This window comes from Labrus mixtus, chromosome 20, assembly GCF_963584025.1.
Source record: "Labrus mixtus chromosome 20, fLabMix1.1, whole genome shotgun sequence".
Lineage (NCBI taxonomy): Eukaryota > Metazoa > Chordata > Actinopteri > Labriformes > Labridae > Labrus > Labrus mixtus.
The window spans coordinates 17,981,807-18,004,582 of record NC_083631.1 but is presented as its reverse complement, the minus strand read 5'-3'; the positions used below and the strand labels follow the sequence as shown (position 1 = coordinate 18,004,582).

The 22,776-nt window shown below is 40.7% G+C and overlaps 2 protein-coding genes across 2 annotated transcripts; one reads left to right on the top strand and one right to left on the bottom strand.

Moving 5' to 3' along the window:
* The first annotated feature begins 2,706 nt into the window (after positions 1–2,706).
* Positions 2,707–12,427, top strand: LOC132995389 (carbohydrate sulfotransferase 12-like). The gene is made up of 5 exons (XM_061065345.1): positions 2,707–2,897; positions 5,953–6,559; positions 7,482–7,634; positions 8,161–8,340; positions 8,957–12,427. Exons 2-5 carry the CDS (start codon positions 6,191–6,193, stop codon positions 9,503–9,505), a joined length of 1,251 nt encoding a protein of 416 aa, XP_060921328.1. The 5' UTR covers positions 2,707–2,897; positions 5,953–6,190; the 3' UTR covers positions 9,506–12,427.
* Positions 12,428–14,392: 1,965 nt separating this feature from the next.
* On the bottom strand, positions 14,393–18,975 carry c1qtnf6a (C1q and TNF related 6a). The gene is made up of 3 exons (XM_061065346.1): positions 18,850–18,975; positions 16,107–16,310; positions 14,393–15,727 (listed from the first exon to the last, which is right to left on the bottom strand). The coding sequence occupies exons 2-3, from the start codon at positions 16,300–16,302 to the stop codon at positions 15,174–15,176; spliced, it is 750 nt and encodes a 249-aa protein (XP_060921329.1). The 5' UTR covers positions 16,303–16,310; positions 18,850–18,975; the 3' UTR covers positions 14,393–15,173.
* Between the last annotated feature and the right edge of the window lie 3,801 nt (positions 18,976–22,776).

The window sequence follows — 22,776 nt, the reverse complement described above, 5'->3', positions numbered from 1 at the left end:
TACTGTCATCTAGTGTTCAAACTGTGGAGACTCAAGTCCATCCAACTATTTCAATTTTTTTATTAACTAATGACGTTTCCCTTCATGTATTATTCAGTGCATCTAGGTAATGATAATGTATATTTGATTGAGTGTTTGAAAACACATTAGTGTCTATTTTAGCCAGCAGGACAGCTTTTCAAATTCAAGAGTTACATTTTTTTCTTAATTTGTTATACCTTACTAAACCCTGAGGGGAAACCAAGTTTTAAACGCTGTTATTAAGTGACATGCTACTCACACACATACGCACAAAGTACACATACGCACAAACAAGACCTATGGACATGCATTAATGGAGAGATGTCAGAGTGGGGCTGCTACAAGGGGAGCGTGGCGGGGGCTGTTGGGTGTCTGAGCACCTCAGCAATTCTCTGTAAGTGACCTGGCACCTCTCCAGCAACCAGACCAACTTCCACACTTCTTTGGTCCGTACCGGGACTTGAACTGGTGACCCTCCAGTCTTTACAGGGAAGCATTGAAGCAGTTCATAAGAAAGAAAGAAAGAAAGAAAATGTTGGAAGGTATAGGCCTAAAGAGTAAACACAGTTCTGTGGTGGAATGTTTTTTAGTTATTTCTACAATGTAATTTCTTCATCCCTTGTGTCTGTCCAAGTTTCTTAATTCAGAAACATTGATGTAGGTTTGAGTTGTTGTCTGCTGTCAGTGTAGTGATGTTCACTCTTCATTATATTGGATGTAATGACAGGCTCCAAACAGCAATTTGGATTGTAAGCGGCTGATTCACCACAGCCACACAGTATTCATTTTACTCATACACTCTGCCAATGACAGGCGTCTGATCCAACCTTCACAACAGGGTCCTAAAATCTCTGACTAGACTCTTCTCCTCTGTCGCCCCCCGGTGGTGGAATGAACTTCCAAACTCCATGTGATCTGCAGAGCCCCTCTGCACCTTTAAGAAAAAGCTAAAGACCCAGCTCTTTCATGAATACCTACTAACTTAATGATGATGGTCTCGATATTATTGATGATGATGATGGTAATGACGATGGTTTTTGTTTGATAACGACAACTTATAAGATGGTTTCTATACTGATTAGAGCTCTCAAGAACTGTGCTTTGCCTCTGGTCACTTCCTGTCAGCACCTGTGTTTCCAATCGGACTCAAAGCTGATCGTTTGCTCTTACTGACATTGTTCCCTTTTCTCTAGATCCTTGCTTGTGTTGTGCTTACTCTCTGATGTACGTCGCTTTGGATAAAAGCGTCTGCTAAGTGAATTGTAGAATGTGTCATGCTCAGGGTCAGAAACTCCAACGCTGTTATAATGATGTAAATCTAGGGAATCTGACAAATTGCTATGGGCTGGTGGAGAGTGAAATCAATTGACAACAGGCCATAGTGAAACATATTTCACTTTTAAAGATAGCTGTTGAAGAAATGACTAAGACTTGACATAAATATTCAAAGAGCACTGCAGCACTGATTATCAGTTAACTGATTAACGCTGCTGAGCAAAACCCCTTCAAGTATGAGACACAGGCTTGTGTAGAGACATGTTTTTCAAAATTTACTCTGCATATCTAAATCTGTAAACTCGCATTGGGCTTTGGTCAATGTTGATTACAGCTTATAAATCTGTGTTAACGCCACCAGAAGGTTCAATTTGACAAATATGGGCAGGCCAGAGGGGGATTTAGACCTCTTTCATAAGGCTGCAGGATAATCTCTCCATCTGGGAGGAAAGACGTGCACCAAGCAATATGCAATATTCCCAGAATAATCATGTCAGCCATATGCTAAATGAAAAATGTGTATATTTATGAAACAAAACACAGCGACAGCCAAACTGTAGTCATTAAACCTGCATTTCAGCAGCCAGTATAGTGTAATACAAAGGCAATATAGAAAGAAAAATAATGTTTTTTTATCAAATAATCTACAACAAAAACTAAAAATGAAGGCATTTAGTAAGTAGCCATACATATAGGCCACACAATATTCCCCTCAGTGTTTTGGAGGGCAGTTAAGGTTAACCTCAAATACTCTCATTTGCACTTTATTTCCCTTCTCTATGGGACTTCTTTTGTTTTTTTAGGCCTACATTGGTGAGTTAATGCTCATTGAGTGTAAGCACATGTTTCAATGTGTTCACAGGATGTCTGCCGCCGCTGTATGAAGATAGGCTATATAAAGGAAATTCATGAAAACACGTTGCTCAGAATGAAATCCAGGGTCGGGGTGAAAAGTGTGAAGCTGATTGGAAGCAGATGCTTGTGTTGTGTGTGTGTGTGTGTGTGTGTGTGTGTCTGGGGATGTGTTGCAAACTGTGGTTGCAAAGCGAATCAGCTGCTCTGTAGGGGCTCCTTGCTATGTTTGATGTCACAGGATGAAAAGAGTTCACAAATAACAGGATTTTGAGCACATCAGCCTGAGGCAACAGAAATAGACACAGGTCCTCACGGGCACAGTTCCTCACTGTGATTCTTCTTGATATTTTTGTTCTAGTAGAGATGACATTTGTTTTTGCAGGTACAGCAGGTTATTTCCAGCACGTTGCTTCTATGGGGAGAAGGGGGGGGGAAGAGTTTGGAATGGGGGGGGGGGGGGGGGGGGGGGATGTGGGAGGAAGCTGTCTACATAAATCATCCCGGAGTGGAGACATGTTATGCTGGAGCTGACCCAGAAAGTGAATTTTCCCCTCATGAGCTCACTCTGCAGAACCATCATCTGCGAACTCTCGCGGTGTTTTGCGTGGCTTTACGCTCCATCTCCAAGAAAAAAAAAATCCGGGGGTCTCTCTCTCTCTCTCTCTCTCTCTTCCTCTTCCTCTCTCTCTCTCCCATCACACAGACTCAGCTGACGCGGCGCTGAGAGCTCGCGGGCAGGAAAAGCGGTAAGCGTTTGTTGTTTTTTTTTTTTTTTCAGACTCGTATTCCGTAATTACAAAAAACAAAACTTAACATTTAAAACAAAAACGTTGTTTTCTGTATGCACCTTTTACTAAAATGCTGAGCACTACTTTGACACCTTTACTCTGCTACATGCACAGTGACTGACAGTGATAAAAAAAAAAAAAAAAAAAACCCACCACAGGCTGAGCGGAAGCTTGTTGTTCTCGTTGCTTTGTCCACGGTCTCATAGGAAAATTTGACTCACGGTTCTACCCGACACCTTGCTGAAACCTAAAGCCACGAGCAGAAAGCCTTCTCCGGGGTGAGGAACAGCCCGTTCCCGCGGCGCTGCTCCCAGTCAAAGGCTACATTGTGTGTGTTCCCCGGTCTGGCATCCGCTGGCGGCTGCTGCGGACAGGACGGTGTGATTTATCAGTCATCCGGGTTTTTTTTTTTTTAGCTTTATACCGGCAACGTGGACTAGTTTTAAGGAGCAACTTGCAAATAATTCACCATGGCTCATGATTCGCATTTCATACTGTTTGAATTAGCCTACCGTGTGACATCTTGACACTAGCCTAGTCAAGAAGCCTACATTATGTCAACAGGAAAAGATGCGTGAACCGTGGAGGTTAAAAAAGAAAGCGTTGTATTTCCTGTATCCCCCCCCCAAAAAAAATGCTTCAGGATTCTGTCCATAACAACTGTGCAAAGTGGTGGAGGGAGTTTTCAGATAGATAAAATAATAGCTGAAAACATTTAATAAAATGTTGCCACTTTTTCCTTCCGTATCCGATAACTGAGATTTCAAAACAACCGATGCTTAATATCTTCTTAACTCTATGGTGCACAGAAGAAAAATGGGTTTCTTTTTTTCTGCTTATAGCTGACACTGTGGTGAGATTGATGCATGCATGGTTCAGTTGTGCTGACTGATGCCTGACCCCTTACTTTAGGCTGTATTTCAGGCATTTCCCATTCCATTTAAGTAATTAAATAGAAAACTTGTTCAAGAGTAATAAAAGAAAAGAAACCAGAGTATGGAAAAAGTGTTAGTGCTAGTCTGTGACATCGGCTGCAGAAAGTGCTGGGAGTATAGCTGAGTGCCACTCTGCTGGATGGCCTCAAAAGGATTTGGCTGCAAATCGTTCAGACTGTGTAATACTGTGTACTTTGTGATTAGAGATGTAACTGTTGAGGAAATTACTAAGACTTGACTCCACACAATAAGACACAGTCGACACCAGATGGCTTACGTTGATGAAAGTTTGTGCATCAGATGAATACTCGAGGAGACGTGATTCAACGTCACACTTCTGTACTCGTGTCTTGCTCAATCACATCTGCAGAACCTAACTTAAGTTAAGTTAAATTATTGTCTTTTAAGTGTTAATTAAGTGTAATCAATTGCTACTGACAAACTTTGGGGTTCTCTGATTTTGGAATCCACTTTTTTTAATAGTTAATATTTGTGTGTTTAAGACCAGTTCTCCTTAACAAGACAAGACACAATGCTTATTCATGTTTTTCTGATATTAGTAATAGTTTATCAATCAAGTAAGTAGACGTAGCAATGTAAGAAGAAGGTCTAATTTGCAGCCGTAGCTATGTTATATTGTCAACACTAATTTGTTAGTTGCGTTTTAATATTGCAGTTGGTTGAGCAGGAGATACTAAACTGGTAACAGATAAGTAGATTAGTGAAATGTACGATGTATGATTTGTGGTGAACTAGAAGTATAGAGGAGCCTAAAATGTAAATATATGCCCCCTTAAAATAGTTCTTCTCTAGAGCAATTACATAAATTTTCACTCCTTAACCCACCGCTGACAGAAGGTGTTAGTATAATCTGCCCCTGATGTCTGATGTGATGTACATTATAGAGCAGCAGAAAGTCATTTGTGTGAGAGCGAGTGTAGCTGTCTGCAGCCTCTGGAGAGGGGAACGAGGATTTTCCATGTCAATGGTCCCCTCTAAGCTTCAGGAAAGAGGAAATAATATGACGACTGTTGCATAAGAGCTCAAATGTAGAAAATTTTTGGAACGGAAAAGAGATGCAGTGTGACTTTAAATTAGCCCAGAAATGATACAAAGGACTAGAGATGGAGTGGAGTTCAACATGAATTGTGATGTAGATAAGCCACTGGCAGCACATACTTTTTATTTGTCTTCTTCACGCTGTGTTTCTGCAGCTCTCCAGAATGTTTTTTTTGGTGCATTGCATGAGCACAGTAATCTTCAGTGTGTTTCTTGTACATGCAAAATGTGTCTTAGGTTAGGTGTGTAAAATATTTGCTGCTGGCGCTCTTTCAAAGGTTGCTAACATAGGGGCTTTTATTACTTCAGAGGCACTCAGTATTTAAGTGTGCAGATGCTGTACCATACTCCATAGGAAACCCAGTGTTGGTACAGCGGGATACTTGTGCAATGCAAAAGTTAGTTCTGTATGGTATGCAGAGCCCTGTGGCATGCAGATATTTGACAACCACATGTGATTTTACAGCTGAGAGTGGGAGTTGAGTCTAGTGGGAGAGGTGAAGAAGAAATTCAGTTCATGCCTTGTCAAAAAAAACAAAAAACGAAGCCACTAAAGTTTCAGACTTTGCCTGCTTTGCTCAAAAATTGCAGCTTATTTTATAACCAGGACAGCAAGAAGACCACGGTCATGTGCTCTGATAAAAGAGTCTTGCCTTGAAATCTGAGTGCTTTTATTTAAATTGGGGTAATTTGAAGATACAAGGAATTCAGCAACACTTGTAAACACTTCAGTGTTGGCTTTAGTCTTATATTTTATTTTACATTTAGCCTGTTTTTTTTAATTTTTTATGCCTGGCTTTTTTTCCTGTGCTGAATCCCTCCTCCTGTCTTGTATCTGTTTAATCATCTTCAAACCTTGTTTCAAATAAAGAAATAATCTGACTTTTAATGAAGTAGATATTGTTTTCAGCTTGACAACAGAAAGGCAAGCACATAATATGTTTTTAGAACTGCAGGTGGTTGTTGAATATTAAAATATTCTAACAGTGGTTTTCTATTTCTCTGTTATCTGTCTGCAGGAATGAGGCGGAGGTGAGAGTCATTCAGTGGATGGTCAGTTTCACACCTGCAGTGCAGCAGCATCATGAAAAGGCCCGTCTTAACACAGACTGTGCTATAGCTGCCATCTTTCCGTCACCATGGTGAGAGATAGAGCTCCTGGACCTTGACTGTGTTGCCATGGTGACCTTGTCGACGCTGTAGAGACGCTCTGTGAAATCAGTTGCAATGGTTATCCTGTAGCAAACAACAGTTGCCATGGGAACATCCAGGATGTTCCGCGTCTTTGTGGTCCTGGGCTCTGCCTTCATGATCCTCCTCATCATCATCTACTGGGATGATGTCGGAGTCTCACATCTGTATTTGCACACTCCCATATCGCCGGGTCCCAAAATCCTGCACGCCCCTCCCCCGCAGCAGCATCCTCAAACCTCCCGAACCCCGTCCTTCCTGTCCGACATTGATGCCTTCGTGAACCAGTTCTTGGAGCCGGGAACTGGTGAGCCCACAGACCCCGCCCCGCCGGACACAAGTAACCAATCAGAGAAAGCAGAAGAGCGGTATATACCGAGAAGAGAGTGGAAGATTCACCTGACTCCATTGGCAGCGGAGCTTCGTGAAAGACAGGTTCATGTTAGATATTATTATGATTATTTATATTGCTGTTTATGAACGTAATAGTAGAGTTGAATGTCTGTTGAGCTTGTTTTATTGGATCAATGACTTTAACACAGAAGACATTTTGACATGTGAATAACAAATTCATAAAAGCTGTTATTTTTTCAAACCATTTCAAAGCTGCATGCTGACTCACTGGTTTAGCTTAAATCGTGCATATAGAGAGATCATAAATGTCATTAGTACCATGTTTGCTCTTTTTGTTACAGAGGTAATATTGACATGGACCCAGATTGGTTGACAGCTGTAGCTCTTGTCACAGCTCTACGTTTATCCAACAGAGCAGAACATGAATAAATAATGATAGATTTATGATTTATTTTTAAAAGTATGTCAAAACAATATCGATACTTCAGGAAATAGAAGAAAACACAAGATGAGGAACTTTTCTAAAATGAAATACAGTCTAAAGCTTATTTTTTTAAAGACATGGCCCACCCACACAGTTGTTCTCACTTACTTTGTCCAATATGACTCCCTCTCTGGTCCATGTGGACGTGTGAACTGCTCGAGTTGGTAGTTTCGCTGAGTCTCACTGAGCCTCTTATTGCTTTGTTTGCACCTGTGTGACCAGGAGATTTTACACCTATTACATTATTATTGGTTTGTGCAGGTTGGTGACCTTTTTTAATTCCAGGAGAGTTCCTCCTGGTTCCATCATTAGCAGAGGTCTTATAATCAATGTCTATAAAATGTCCATGCCCGTAAATATCCAGTGCAGGTTTAGAGGGCCTTTAAAGTCAGGAACTATTGATTATTCTGTGTTTAAATTGTAGAGCAGAGACTTTTTAATGACATAATGTATCCCATAAGCATTTCTCTGAATAATTTTAAGCTGATACTTACAAAGTGGATCTTTACTTTATCACAGGAGCAGCGGCGGAGGTTACTCCAGGAGATGTGTGCAAATGACAGCATGGCGTTTCCTGGCAAAAACCGTTCATTTGATGATATCCCCAACAAGGAGCTGGATCATCTTATAGTGGACGATAGGCACGGTATTATCTACTGCTATGTTCCCAAGGTACGCAACCACCTTCATCCTTTTTTACTTCCGTGTCATTGTTGAATTTTGTTGAATTATGGTGCAAGTCTGGCATATTTTATGTCATATTTATGTTAAAGCCTCTAATAGGACTTCATACTTTTCAAATGTTTTGTCTAATACATGAACACACACACGCAGACTCAATACACGAACACACACACACACATGGACACATGCACACAACACACAAGTTCACTTATCGATAGGTCATTACCTCATAGCAAAACTTAAATTCATATCCTAAAGACACACCTTCACCGTCCCCTATAGATTGTTCTTTTTCTGAGTTATGTCCCCAAATGTATGCTTAGGCAAAAACACAAAGACACACACACACACACACACACACACACACACACATACACACACAAAGTCATGTTTTCTTTGAATTTGTCAACAAGTGCTTAATCACTGAAATATGTTACAAAGAATACGATCTAGATTTGCTCTGTATCACTATAATAACTGATCCTTTGATTCCTGCCCCCCCCCCGTCTCTTAGGTAGCGTGCAGTAACTGGAAGCGCATCATGATAGTCCTAAGTGAAAGCATGCTGCAGGACGGCGTTCCCCAGAGAGACCCGCTGGCGATCCCCAGAGATCTTGTCCACAACAGCAGCATGCACTTCACGTTCAACAAGTTCTGGAAACGCTACGGCAAGTTTGCAAAGCACCTTATGAAGGTCTGTTTAATAAAACACTACACTCTACACCCTATGGGGATTCTAAAAACACAATATGATAAATCCTAAATAAATGTGCTACATGGTGCTCGAGGAGACCTCAGGTGTAGAGCTTCAGAGCTGCACCTGATCTACTGTTACAAAGACGATAACAGGCACTCTTTGTGTTTCTCTTCTGAGAATAGATTGCTTAACAACACAATCAGAGCTAAATTATCATCAACATTTTGGAGATTCACAGCTCCTTACTGAGCACAGTTGTAATGGAGACTCATCCTGTGATAGTTTCACATCATGATATCAATGTCATATTATTAAATCTGCTAGCTTTTATTTACTCTTTGGTGTTACTGTGCTTCCCACACAGGGATATCAATTGTATTCATTTATTTATTTTCTGGGAGGAACTGCTCCAGACTCCTTTCAACACAAAAAAAAAAAGTCTGAGTGCTGTGAAGCTGAGGCCACTTCACAGAAAGGCACTTCTCACACAACATGTTACAAGTTCTGTATTTAAGATTGTTCTTTTGCCTTGGACAAATCGGTGAATTGTCCATTATTTGTGTGGTAAAAAAAACATGATGTGTTGATGCACTTTTTTTTTATTATTTTGAAGGTGAAGCTGAAGAAGTACACCAAGTTTCTTTTTGTGCGGGACCCCTTTGTGCGCCTCATCTCCGCCTACAGGAATAAATTTGAGTTGCGCAACGAAGACTTCTATCGGCGCTTTGCACAGGTCATGCTGCGTCGCTACGCCAACCAGCCAACACCTCCTGCCTCAGTGGACGAGGCATTCAATGTGGGTGTCCACCCCTCCTTCTCCAACTTCATCCAGTACCTCCTGGACCCTCAGACAGAAAAAGAGATGCCCTTTAATGAGCACTGGCGGCAGGTGTACCGACTCTGCCACCCATGCCAGATTCAGTATGACTTTGTGGGCCATCTGGAGACAGCAGAGGAGGACGCAGAGCACCTTCTGCGACAGCTTCGGGTGGACAATGTGGTTGAGTTCCCCACCTCCCATAGGAACCTCACAGCCAGCAGCTGGGAGGCTGATTGGTTCAGCACAGTGCCTGTCGAGGTGAGGAGAGAACTCTACAAGCTGTACGAACCTGACTTCAGGCTCTTCGGCTACGACAAACCAGACTGGATCCTCAACGAGTGACTCGTGTTTCTACGAAGCTGATCACACAACTCAGACACAGTGTTTTTATTAATGTAATGAAGAACCCCACGCTCAACAGCAACACCTCCATCTCTCCTCCTGTCACATCTGTTCTTCACTGAATGTGCACATTTAGGAAACTCACTCCTCTGAGGAAGCACACCTATGCCAGGTAACACCTATTGTCCATTACTGAAGTTAAATCACAAAGATAACACAAAGCACACACATAGAGGGGAGAACGTTAAGATGCAGATTTCTCTTCCCCTAAGAAGATGTACATTCATTGTTGTTTACTCAAAACTGAGATAAGGAAAACATCTAAGTGTCACAGACCCTGATCAGACATGGTGCAGGCTCTTTAACATAAAGCATGCTAAACTGCCTTTTTTTGGTTGAAGCCAACAATATTCAGAATACTGCCCAATCTGATTGCCTGTCCTTAAATATGAAAGAAAAATATTGTTCTTAGTCGTGTTTTGGCCATTTTTGCCTTTTATTGGAAACAAAACCTGAAGAGAGACAGGAAATGTTGGTAGGAGAGAGGGGGGGGGGGGGGAGGGGCATGTAGCAAAGGGCCGAGGTCTAATTGGAACTCAAGGCCACTGTCTAGGACTTCAGCCTCAGTACATAGGGTGCCCCCCGTCCCCCCCCCATCAACTAACATTCTAATATCCCTTCATGTCCTATAAGTGTAGCACTTATTGGTTAAAGTCCTATAGCCCCAGGTGTCCAACAAAAGCCCTCTATAGTTTGTTTGTAGGCAACTTAAAGTTTCTAAGCAACTTAGAGACTCTTTCATCACCATAACTGAAAGCTGCCCCAATTCTCCCAATTGGGGAAATAAACGCATTTGGAATAGTTAGAGCGCTGCTGGGGAAACACGAGGCGCTCCAGGTGTCACACAACTTGAAAAAAAATGAAGGCTGTCATTGCAGAAATCCCGTACTGTCTGATGTTGGGGCCTTGCACTTTCATTTCTGTTGTCATGCCAAGACTGTTATTTCTGTTGTCACAGTTGTGTAGTGACCGACGGCGATATTAACACATGCTTCATAACAGGATCGGTTAAGTGATGTCAGATATCAATACTCTTTTGTGTTTGCGATCATACTTGTACGTTTTGACTTGAGTTTTTCCAATACAGATCCAAGTAATGATATTGGCTCAGGACACTGCCTAAAATTAGATATCAGTCAGTATGCTGGTACAAAAGTGTTGAACCAGTGCCATAACAAAACACCCCCTCCCCCAGAGAAATCTTCTGTTTTCAGGTTTATTATTGTTTAAATCAGTATTTACCAAATTTACTCTTGGGTATTGATAGGAAAAATAAGTAATGGAAACATCTTCCGTTTTTACATCACTGTAAATGCAGCAGACAGGAAATTCAGTCTAAACAAGGTGTAAATGTATTAGTTTAAAGTGTAGATTTTTGGCCGTCTAATTTAATGCACGTTGAGTTAAGTGCAATGTTTCTTTGCATGAAAGGGATTTTTATGTTGCAGATATATACTCGATGACAGCTATTCATTTAAAAAAAAAGAAAAAGGTTGAATTATTTCATACCTCATGAAGATTATTCTTATATGTTACATATCACATAATGCACAACCTTCAATATGAAGCATTTCAGACTACACTTTAACTGCTTGCATCATTTTAACATTTCATAGTCTGCTACTCATGATAAATTGTTGCCTCGTCATAGGAGAGGCCTATCAGCTCTGGGTCATAGCTGAATGTGTCTCAGCTTGTGTTTGAGGCATTCAGCTGGAGCTTCGGCATTCTTGTGTTTCTCAGCTTGATGTACACAGGTGCGCTGTGTGTTTAAAAGGCCAGCTTTTCAAAGGGAACATGTCCTTTTATTGCCTCTTGTTACCAAGATGATGTTTTGATGATGATTTTATCACGTTTATGTATGTATGTATTTACACACAAACTGTTTTTACTAACACTGAACTACGTTGGTTAATCCAGGAGACAGTGTTGTTCCTCTTGCTTACTAAAAAATAAGGAACGCTTTTCAAGTTTTTATGGCAGCGTTTTCATGGCACGTAGGATTCTGTAGCATGGAGCTGAACACATTTCGAGGAGTGTTTTCAGTATGTGCAATGCAATGCGACAAGTTCTGCCAGTACTCTAAATCGATGCAAAACGAGGCTGTGGTCAGCGATATCGTCCGTTTTGAAGTGAAGGTTTGATCATGGGATTGTCAGGATTAATCACACCGTGATCACGAGAGCGGGAAGATAAGATAGTGCCTTTGGATGTAAAAGTTTACACAGCAAAAAAAAAAAAAAAAAAAAAGTATTTTTGTAGAAGGACTACATTTTTATTTTAAACACAAAGCAGTGAGAGCTATATGAGGCCACCCCAAGGTGTACTTGACACCCTGAGCTTTGTTTATCATGTGTGGTTATACAAAGGAGAGAAAAGGAAGAACACAGACGTTCAGCAGAATGATCAAACTGTCTTCATGAGTCTCCGAGGACTCTCTTGTGTCTACTCATGGATTTGTTTGTATGTCATTTAACACACAGGATAACTGTGGTTTGTACTGTATGTGATATGGACTTGGTCTGTGCAACCTTATTCTGCAAGTCACTAAAGATGTTCATATTCACACCATCAACATGTGTTGTCTCACTGCCTTTGGGCTTATTTGTTTGTTTGTTTGTTTTTTGTTTTTTGTTCTTTGACTCTGTACAGACTTTGTTCTCATCTAATGGAAGAAATGATTGAGCTTCAGTACTGCAGCTTGAAACCAGGGAGCGCATATTTTTCGATGTGACATCATTTGGAGGCAGAGTCCGTGCTGCAGTGTCAACATCTCAACCCTCCTATAAAGCGAAACTCTCACCAATAAAAACATCCCTTAAATCGGCAGCGTCGGTTTGATGTAGACACGATTATGGAAAGTTCCCGATAGTGTCGGTTGTGTTTCCTTTCACCGTTCATTATCTAACTCTGTCTGCTGCAGGCAGTGCCACATTGTCAACAGAGCTGTCTATCATGACATTACGCCTTCTTTTTATTGAATCAAATAACTAATTAAAAACTGAGCTTCTAAGAAAACTGAAGACTTGGACATAATTCAGCATGATAAGAACGAAATATAATGACAGAAACCATAGCCCTATTCAGAATTCCATTTCAAGCTGCGATTTTTAAGCCCCTGTGATGCCTCGCATTAATCTGAATTTCGCAGAGACATATGGCAAGATGATGTGAACCCCCCCCCCCCTCCCCCTCTGTACAATCTTTAGTACCAGAGGTGCGACAGAGGCGAGACTGTTTCAGCTGAGCCAGCGGGGGAGTGCAGCGCTGTGTGTTTGTCTGACTGTGTGTCTATGTGGAGCTCCCGCTTTGCCATGTTTCCACAAAGCTGACACTCCATGGGAATTCACGGACTAGGACACCAAGTTTATGCCTTCGCTGAATCGATATGAATGCACAAAGACGCGATGATGGCTGAGCTTAGTTGCGGCACTTTTGCGGAAAAAAGCAGTCTGAAAAGATCTTAGATCTTGTTTTATGCTCAGGTTTTTTACTCTGCCTGATTTTACCTGTTTGACTTTAATTGTTTTTATGGTTTTATCCAAATTGTAGCACTTTGAGGTTTCCTTAAAATGTAAAGTGCGTAATAAATAAAATGTATTATTATCATTATTATGAAAAGGGCTCATGTTTGAAATGAGCCCTTAATTTAATAGTTTTACCCACGTCCCATCTATTAATGGAGGATGCAGGGTTTACGATCCATACTTCAGCCAGTCAGTAGCCCTTAATGTTTTGGCTTCACTTAAAGGGCGCTGCAATGACATCCATCTTTTTATACAGTTTATGAATTAAATTTATGAGTACTGGAACAGGAAAATACATCTGACGATTTAACAGGTTCAGCTGTAGGGCATAATCCAGTAACAGTAATCTATTTGGACTCTTTCCAACTTTAATTTTCAATAGTTTACCTGAACAAAATTCTGACTAATTGTTTTAGGCTTCAAATTTTAAGGTCCCAAAAAAACCTATTTTTCTCTTTGTAATGGGGGAAATGCAAAAAAAAAAAAAAATTCAGTTTCATTAGTATTAAATGTGTCATGCATCATCTGATCTTTGTACAAGAGAAATAAAGGTTGAGAGGCATGATGGGAAATGTAATAACTTCTCTTTGTCTGTTACTTATCTCGACTGAATAAAAACACAATAAAACATTCTCCCTCTTATAACATGATATAATGGCACAATGAAAATCACATAAGATAGCACATAATTAATATTGAGTTGCTAAGCTGCTTATAGTTTAATATCAAATTGAACTATTTAAATTTGATGATACTGTCTCATCTTCAAGATTTGGAATAATTAGTAGTGCAGAGAAGACAGTTTAGTTGAGGGGGGGGGGGGTAGTTAATTCATATAACTCTTATTTCAGTGGTCTGAATGTAAACGTGGGAAGACTTTGCTGCGTTCATGAGTACGACAAATGAGGATTGTTGGTGTCTGACTTCAGGACTTTCCCTCTGCAGTTCATAATGAGGTTTGAATGCCCTCTAGTGGTCATGTGAAGAACTAACATAACATAAACTACATTAATGTGTAACATTGTAGACATGGACTGTACATTAAACGTAAAGCCCACTGATGGAAATACTTAAAAACAAACATATACACAATGAAAATACTTACCTCATTATTCTCCTGTGGTATCTGAGTTTGGAAAATGTAACACAATATGTTTACTGATAGTTGTCCTATTGTAAAATCAAGTATAAAATCGTATAATATGAGATCTAACGTTAATTATATCTATTTTAATTGTAGGTAATTGCAAGCACATTCTGGCAAACTTGTTCCAACAGTCAAGTGAGTTTAAAATACAACGTAATTAATGCCTTTTTATTTGAATTAAAAACACATGATGTTTTCTGCATTTTCAGTAACTGTAAGTTCACACGAAACAAAAGTTTAGTTAGCACCGTTTTTAGCACCACATACAAAAATCAGTATGAGCTGACAGTACCAGTGATAATATTGCCTTATTGAGTTTACTTTTCCTAACTTTATCCTATAACATAACCATAAACTTAGCTTTTTTTAAATTGTAGATGATAACAAAATATCATATTTTTCTTCATTAAAATTTAACGGATAAAAAAATTGTACAGTTCAATTCTGTCTTCTTTTGTTTTTATAAAACCATCGATCAAAAAGTAAATACATTTAACAAAAACCCTCGGTTAACCTTAAAAGTGCTGATGGGCAGATTTGTTACCTCTGCCCGGAGACCGGCTTTTCCAGGTTTTATGCTAAGCTACGCTAACCAGCTGCAAGTTCCAGCTCGGATTTATCAATTAGTTACAAAAGTGATATTAATCTCCTCATCTAACGCATGGCAAGATAACAAATAATCGTATTTCTTGTCGTGGCTGGTTTGCAGTATCACGGTATGAATCTCATTCTGCATTATACTTGAACATTTTCTACACTTTCCTATGGGCTGATTGCAGATCGAGATCATTGTTCACATTTTCTCCAAGAGATATTGCTTGTTTTTCAGCTACCATGCTGAATGTCTTTTCTATATGAGGAAGAGGAGAACTTGTTTTACAGTGAATTGCATGGTGTTGCTCATCAGTCCAATCCTCAGCCTTCCCACTCTTCTTCATTCTCCCTCTGCACTAGCTTTGATGAGGTATCCATTGAAGGTGATGTAGACGTCTACGTCGTCGCTGTAAATTGCGTTCTCCCTCTCCCTCTTGTACAGGCGGACCCACACCTCTTCACTCAGCTCCAGCTCCAGCATCAGGCTCTGACTCTGCATGATGGAGCGCTCGCTGGGCTGCGCGTAAACGATGGCGCGCTCCGTCTCGTTCTGCATAATATGCAGATAAGTCTCTTTAAAGTTCCACGTGTGGATGTTGACGTTGAAGAAGTAGACCCCTGGGATACGGCAAATGAATTTACCATTGAACATGTTGAAGTGGTCCCCCAGGTTGACGAAAACCGTGTCAAACAAAAGACCCTGGAAGGACTCCACACTGTGGAGTGATTTGCGGCGGCCGACTGAGAAGGCCGAGTTCTGGATCTTGCAGGGGTCTCCCGGAAGACCGGCCTGGCCCTTGGAGCCGTTTGAGCCTGTTTCACCTCTGGGGCCTGGAGGGCCTTCGTGTCCAAGTTTACCTGGTGTCCCCCTGTCGCCACGATCTCCTTTGTCGCCTGCACAGAGTACAACTAGTCAGTCATCACATTCGTCAGGCTTTAATGATCTTTGACCTAAAATGCAGCGGCAACAGCTTTTTTGGGATGCAATTGCAAAATGATAAGGTTGACACACAAAGAATGGTTAGTTTTGCATTATTGTTGTGATTGTGACATCCCAACTTCCTTGAGGGTCTGATTTGACTCACTTATCAGACAACTGTCAGTAATAAAGGAAGTATGTTCTAGAGAGAAACCACAGCCGCCTCATTTCCGGTCCCGGTTTGTTTAATTACATTCCTGTTTTGATGTCGGGACACTTGGGTGCAAAAGCTGTAAGTCAAAATTAGCCGCTTATGTTGTGCAGATATAGAGATACAGATGTAGAAAAACACACCTTTAAGGATGGTCATGTTGATGTAGGCGCGTACTTCTGGCACATGGTTGAATCCTCCCGTTGGAAGCTCGGCTCCGCTGCCATCTTCTGGCTCCAGGTGGTCACAGCAGCGCCTGCAGGGTACAGGTGGGCCGCTGGGAGGGGGCACCAGGGCCACTATTGGGAAGAGGGACAGGAGGAGGAGGACTCCCAACATCACTTTGCCTGCAGTGAGAAAAGAGGAAACTATGCTATGATCTAAACTATTTACAATGAGAAACAAAACTCTGGTATACATTCTTTTTAACCATTGTCTGACCACTATTACAAAAGAATCACAAAAAACATACAACAGTATAAGAGTCTATAAGAATGTGTAAGACTATATTTAGGCCAAACTTTAGTTTAGATACAGCAGGGATTGAGTCATTAATCCAAAATATTGGACAGTTTTTAAGTCCCGATGCCTGTGCTTGATGAAAACTCATCATGTGGAGAACATTAATGTGTGTACTGGATTTAATGAGGATTCATTTCATGGCATTATTTGCACTGAACTTCAAACTCGTGGTGACGCTAGCAGAAAAGTTGGGGCATCACCAGCACAGTTAGTGTGGCGCTAAATTGGAGATGCCCGGGTACAGAGACAAAAATGAACGTCCACTGTGTTACGCCACTGATGTGATCATTACCCGCCAGCAGCAAAGAGCGTTGCATTCGATTTGTGAAACATGTGTACTAGTCAAAATGTCGGTTGTTAAGCAGCTGCTCGGAAAGTCAGACCGTTAAGTGTCCTTGATGTCATTCCCAGAGCAGCAGAGAAGAGAAAGAGGAAAATTCCACTTTGAGCCAGGGAAAACATTTTTCACCCCAACAACAAGAAACAGGAGCCAGGAAATGTGGGAAACAAATAAAGGGAAGCCGTCATGCAAAAAATAAGCACTTTAAATGAAATAGAAAACCTTTCGCAATAGCTGACTCTGAAAAGGTCAAACACTGCATCAAAGATAAATCACTGTAAAGAAGAGAAAATGTTAAAAATAGTGAGAGAGAAGAGCAGGGCACAGGGACCGAAAATGACCTGAAAAACTCATAAATCACCACTAATTATCCCAGGAAGCAATGAGTCATTTTAAGGGTCTATTACCAAAGAAACCCACTCAGAGGGATTTTTTCCAACAGAATGTCAAACTGAGAATTTCTCAATGGAAAAGTGATGGCTGTCTGCCAGACTCTCAGCAGTCGTCCAGTCTCTGTGTACAGTAACTGGAACACTGTGTGCTGCTGTGTTTAGACATCACAGCTGCATCCACACTGATAGCTGCATCCTTTTTACACAACTGGACTCAGCAGCCCCCCAAAACAAAAAAAAAGGACTCCAAACAGACGTGCTCTTAACGTTGAAATACTTCATTTACTGCTGCATGTTCTTCTAACATTAGAAGAATAAGTGAAGCCTGAACAGATGGTTTTAGTAAGCAGCATAACTTAAGTGAAATAAATTGCTATACTGTACATAACTGTTTTGATTCTAGATTAAATTCAAATCAAAGAGATGCATACTGATTCAGAAGAGACAAAAAAAACGGGACGCCAATGGTCTAGCCATTAGGTCTCACCCCATGTACAGAGGCTATAGTCCTCCAAGCAGGCGGCCCGGGTTCAAATCTGACCTTTGGTTTCCTGTCCTGCACGTCATTTCCAACTCTTTCTCACCTGATTTCCCTACTCTTTCCACTGTCCTCATCCATCTTTAAAAAGAGAGAAAACAGCTGCAAAGACACAAAATGACTTAATTCGAACATAAAAACTCATCGAATAGAAGAAAATAGTTTTGGGGGGAGAAATGATAGGCACAAAAAACAACCGCAAAGACGTGCTGTGTGATTCAAAGTAGAGTCTTATCAACTACAACAAGACCTAGAATGACAACAAAGACACACATACAGACTACAAAGGGAAAAAATGACTCCAAAGAGACAAGAAGAACCACAAAAGAGATGCCGAGTGAAACATGGAGAACACAAACCAACCGATGATAAGGGATTTCAAAGGTTGACAAAATGATTACAGAGACACAAAGACAAACAATGTTCCTCCTTTAGTCTGACGGTCTTGCTTCAATGTAGAAGATCGGGAGCCTTTTTTTTTATGTTAAATAATTAAACACAGGAAATCCAGCCATGGACCTCAGAGAGCCTTTCAGTGTGTATGATTAACTGGGATGAAGGGTTTTAAAGGAAACCCCCCCCCCCCCCAACTTGAGCTGGAAATGTGTACAAGAAATACAATGCTGGATTCTCACATCAACCACAAAGAAAACACACAATGACTACAGAGAAACACAGACAGAAAGACTACAAATAGACAAAAATATTTACAAGGAGGCAAAAAAACAAGCTTTTTTCAGTTTAAATAAACTACCATCGAAAAGATAAAGAGGCACATAAGATGTTTTATTTCAGAAGAATACTTCACTTAAACTATAAACAAATCCAGAAAGCTCTTTAAATAGGCCTATAGACTACACATTTACAGTCAGCATTTTGCATTACTTCCACTTTAAAGCAACGCTCAAAAGTAATAGGATACTTAAAATCGGCTCTTTCTGCAGTTTACCATGCATCAACCATCTGTTTGCGGAAACCATTCAACGAGTTTCATGCTTCATGATGTAAACGTGTAAATGATCTCAGCATTAGCATCACATCCATCCAGCTCTCTTTCGAGTGAAAACGCACACTTTGACCTGAATGAATCTCACCTCGTTCTTGTCTCTGCAGCCGCTTGATCCGCCGAGGACGGAGGAGAGAGAGAAAGAGGGAGAGACTCCTGAGTCAGCAGTGCTCTCTCTCTCTCTCTCTCTCTCTCTCTCTCTCTCTCTCTCTCTCTCTCTCTCTCCCCCCGGTCTGTTTCTGTGGGAGGGAGCTGACAACCTTTAACGAGACATTACTTTCCTGCAGGCAACAAGTGTATCATCATGTGCATTTTTTTTTTTTTTTACAGTTAACGCATCTCACTGAGCACTAACTGAGATTTTAAAGTTAGTAGTTTAAAATATTGACGTTAAAACAGAAGTTGTGTTTGCTGCTGTAATACGTATGTACACCTGAGGGTGGCAGTATTCAGCAATTAAGAAGCTAAATTGAATAACCCCCCAACAAAAAAATAAAATAAAAAAGAAGCAGATATGTTGTTTTAAAGGCTTTATGTGTGATTTTTAACACTTAAATATAATAGAAATCAAGTATATCCTCTGAAAATAACTCTGTGAGTCATGACTGTCTACAATGGGTGTAACACCCGAGTCCAGCTGTCTGTGATGTTTCAGAGTTTTCAGAGTCCTATCTTCAGTTTGTTTACATCGCCCTTCAGCGGCTGGCTCCTCCCCTCGCGTATAAAAGTTGTTTAATTCAGGGACTAGAGAAAAGAAGAATAACATACTGTACTCACTGCTTAACTGTGTTTCTAGATCACGCTCATTTCAGGTAAATTTACATGCAGTGTGAAGATACGAGCATTATAAAGATCGCTAGCATTAGCATGCTGACACAACAATGCAGCGCAAGTTGTTTTGGTTTCATGCTGGTGCTCAAGGGCGACATCTGCTGGTTCAAAAAATCGCATATAAAGCCTTTAAGTGAGCCTGATGACTTGTATCTAAAGAGTAGGCTAGGCTATGTGGTTGTGCCTAGTTAGCCTACAACAGATGTTGGAAACCAAAAAAATGACCTTGTGCCTCTTGGCTATTTTCTTTTTTCTAATGTCAAAATATTCTCCTCGCCAATGTCTTTATTGAAAAACTAAACAAAAAGACATGCACAAGACAGCTATTGCTACATATGACAACCGCAAGATGCATTTAGCTGAATGTCACCAGTTAACAGGGTCACTCATTAAACTGTAACACCCCACAGCTGCAAAGAAGAAGCTAAAAAAGTGTCACTCTGGGATACTAGACAAGATAAACTGTCTTGCAAAAATAAATGCAAGACTTTGTGCTCGCTACAAACTTGGTAGTTACTACAACTCATTCAAGTAGGCCTATGCTAGCTGGAAGTGCAGCATGCTAGGTAGCCTTCTGCGGTGTGGAGGAACATAAACATGCGCTGCCAGTTAAATGTGTCCTGATCTGAAGATATGCTGTTGTCAAAGATACTTAGCAAATGTGGGGGTTCGTTCTTACTTTGTAGGCTAGGGTTGATAAAACGAAAGTTACGGATTTAATGTGAAGTTTTGCATTTGTTGTCCTCTTTGACTGTAAGCCTCAGATGTTGTTTCTTTTGCTTGTCCATCTTTCTTTAAGTTTAAGTCTGTTTGTCTCTCGCTCTTTTTTTCTCTTGCGGAGGACAAAAGAACTATTCAACAAAGTCAAAGTCACTGAACCGTGTTCCTCCCCTCCTCTCCTTGCTAAATTCCTCCATTCCTCATCTTCTGCAGCTGCCGGCAGAGAGGGAAGGAGAAGGTATAATTTATATTTCCAGACCTTAATTAAGTGTGTCGTGTTCCAACACAGGTTTGATTCGGAGCGAGGCAGACGGAAGAGAAAAATTCCAGAAAGAGCCATGTAATTTAAGGACTGAGTACAGGATACACAGAGTCAGAAAATGAAGGGAACAGACTTCTACCTACCATTATTCACATGGCAGGTATTTTTTTTTTTTTACGAGGTCACACTCGTGAAAGATTGAAAGCTCAAATGTTGTTGTTAGGAATATTGCTGATTGATCGCCAACTGAAAAGACAGCTCGTGAAAAACTTCAGACATTGGGCCAAGTGACGACAAACAACGACTTAAGGGTCCTTTGTTGCCGATTGCTGAGGAGTGGCGGATGAAATACGTCCAACTAAGTGTTTTATATTTGACGTAGTGCTTTTAAAGAACAGAAGGAGGTTGAGGTAGAACTTGTGCACACGTGTAGCCTGCGATGAGCACAGCTGTTAAACGTTAGCTGTTGGTTCCCTGAGGTTTAGGTTTTGTAGACTGTTGTGTAGTGACATCAGACGAAGAAACCTCCGGCTTTCCGGCTGATGTAAACTATTACGCTTGAAACCACCAGATGCTGTTCCTGCTATCTGCCTGTAAACATTTACTACCTGTTGTCTCAAAGAATCAGACGCACGTTTCCAAGTGTAGCTCAAAGAGTTGACCTGTTATTTCCGTAAAAGTGCCATGGGGAAAATATTGGTTTTGATTTGACGCTTCGTTATTTAAAGTTTATTGACTGCCTGAAATGAAGGCAATCAGATATTTACGCAATCTGGACCTAATGAATGCTGAATAGGGACTTTGAAGCTGATTTTATTTTTCCTCCCTGCAACCTGGTCCCCATATTTTTAGTGTCTGACATAATCATCAGGGAATGGCATTTATGGCTGTAATTCAGAGTTGAAGCAACATTTCAGGCCTTAGAGCATTTTTGTGGTTGAGCTCAGGAAAAAAAAAAAAAAAGAAGATTCTAAGAGAGTCCAAGAAAGTTATGCTTGCTAAAAATGTGATGCAAGATCACGAGTGACCAGCATGGACATAAAAAAAATACAACACATCACTCAAAGAACTGCAGGATTTCACACTTCCGCATCGGAATCAGTTTTCAGCACCGGAGGTTGCCGCTTGGATATTTTACTAGAATCTTATAAAAGTATCGTAACAACTGTACTACTAGCTTAGTATTTAGCGTACAAACGTGAAAGCAAGCACTGTCTGATATTAGCCTGTTCAAGAAAGGGAATAAAATGATGAATGTAATGGAAACCAGGCTTTTGAAAAGGAGCTGGACTCGTTCCAGTAGAATGTACCAGGGTCTAGTGTTTGTTTGCATTTATATACTAATCATCCTCACATCAGCATTCTGGCTATCCTCACAGTCTCTTTCTTCTGTTCTCCCTCACCAGTATGTCTCCTCCTCCTGACAGCAGTCTGGCTCTCTGTTTCTGCTCCACATTATGAGGGTGAAACAGTCAGTCAGGCACCACCTCACGTCCTCCTATTTCACTGTGGCTCAGCTCCAAAACAAGCCCTGTTTATTTTCCAACAGAGTTTACAAGTTTCTCCCTCCTCTCTTTGATTTATGTCTCCCTCTCTCTGCCCAGCTGGACCAAAGCTTTCTCAGTGATTGACACAGCACACAGAGGAAAGCTGAAAAAAAAAAAGCTGAGACCGCAGAGCCATCCAGCTGCCAGCATACTCAGCAGATACAAACTCATTTTACTGAACCAGTTCAAAGGGAATGACTGTAAAATGGTTGGCATGCTGGTGGCACAGGGGGAAGAAAGGGGTCATGGTTAAGTAGCTCTATAGGGATATGTTTAGTATTTTGATGTCACCTAGTGGCAGGAGAAACATGGTGCAACAAAGACACTTATTTCTTGGTCATTTAAAATTAAAGCACAGGTTCATCACATTGGGCCTGCAACTCTTTTTAGAGTTGCGATTGATAACATGACAATGAAATTGACCTCCAGATACCCATTGTTTTGTTCGTTATATTTTTATTTGTACTACTAGCAATTTAAAACGAACAATTATCCCTGGACCGGATATTTTTATTTTATTTGATGGTCTTCATATGGACTGACTTATTAACACAAGTAAGACATGTTTGCATTACATATTAAAAATGTATCAGTGCTGTTTGAACAAATTATCAACAAGCCAATTGTCTAAAAGAATTGTGATTTGTTTGTTTAT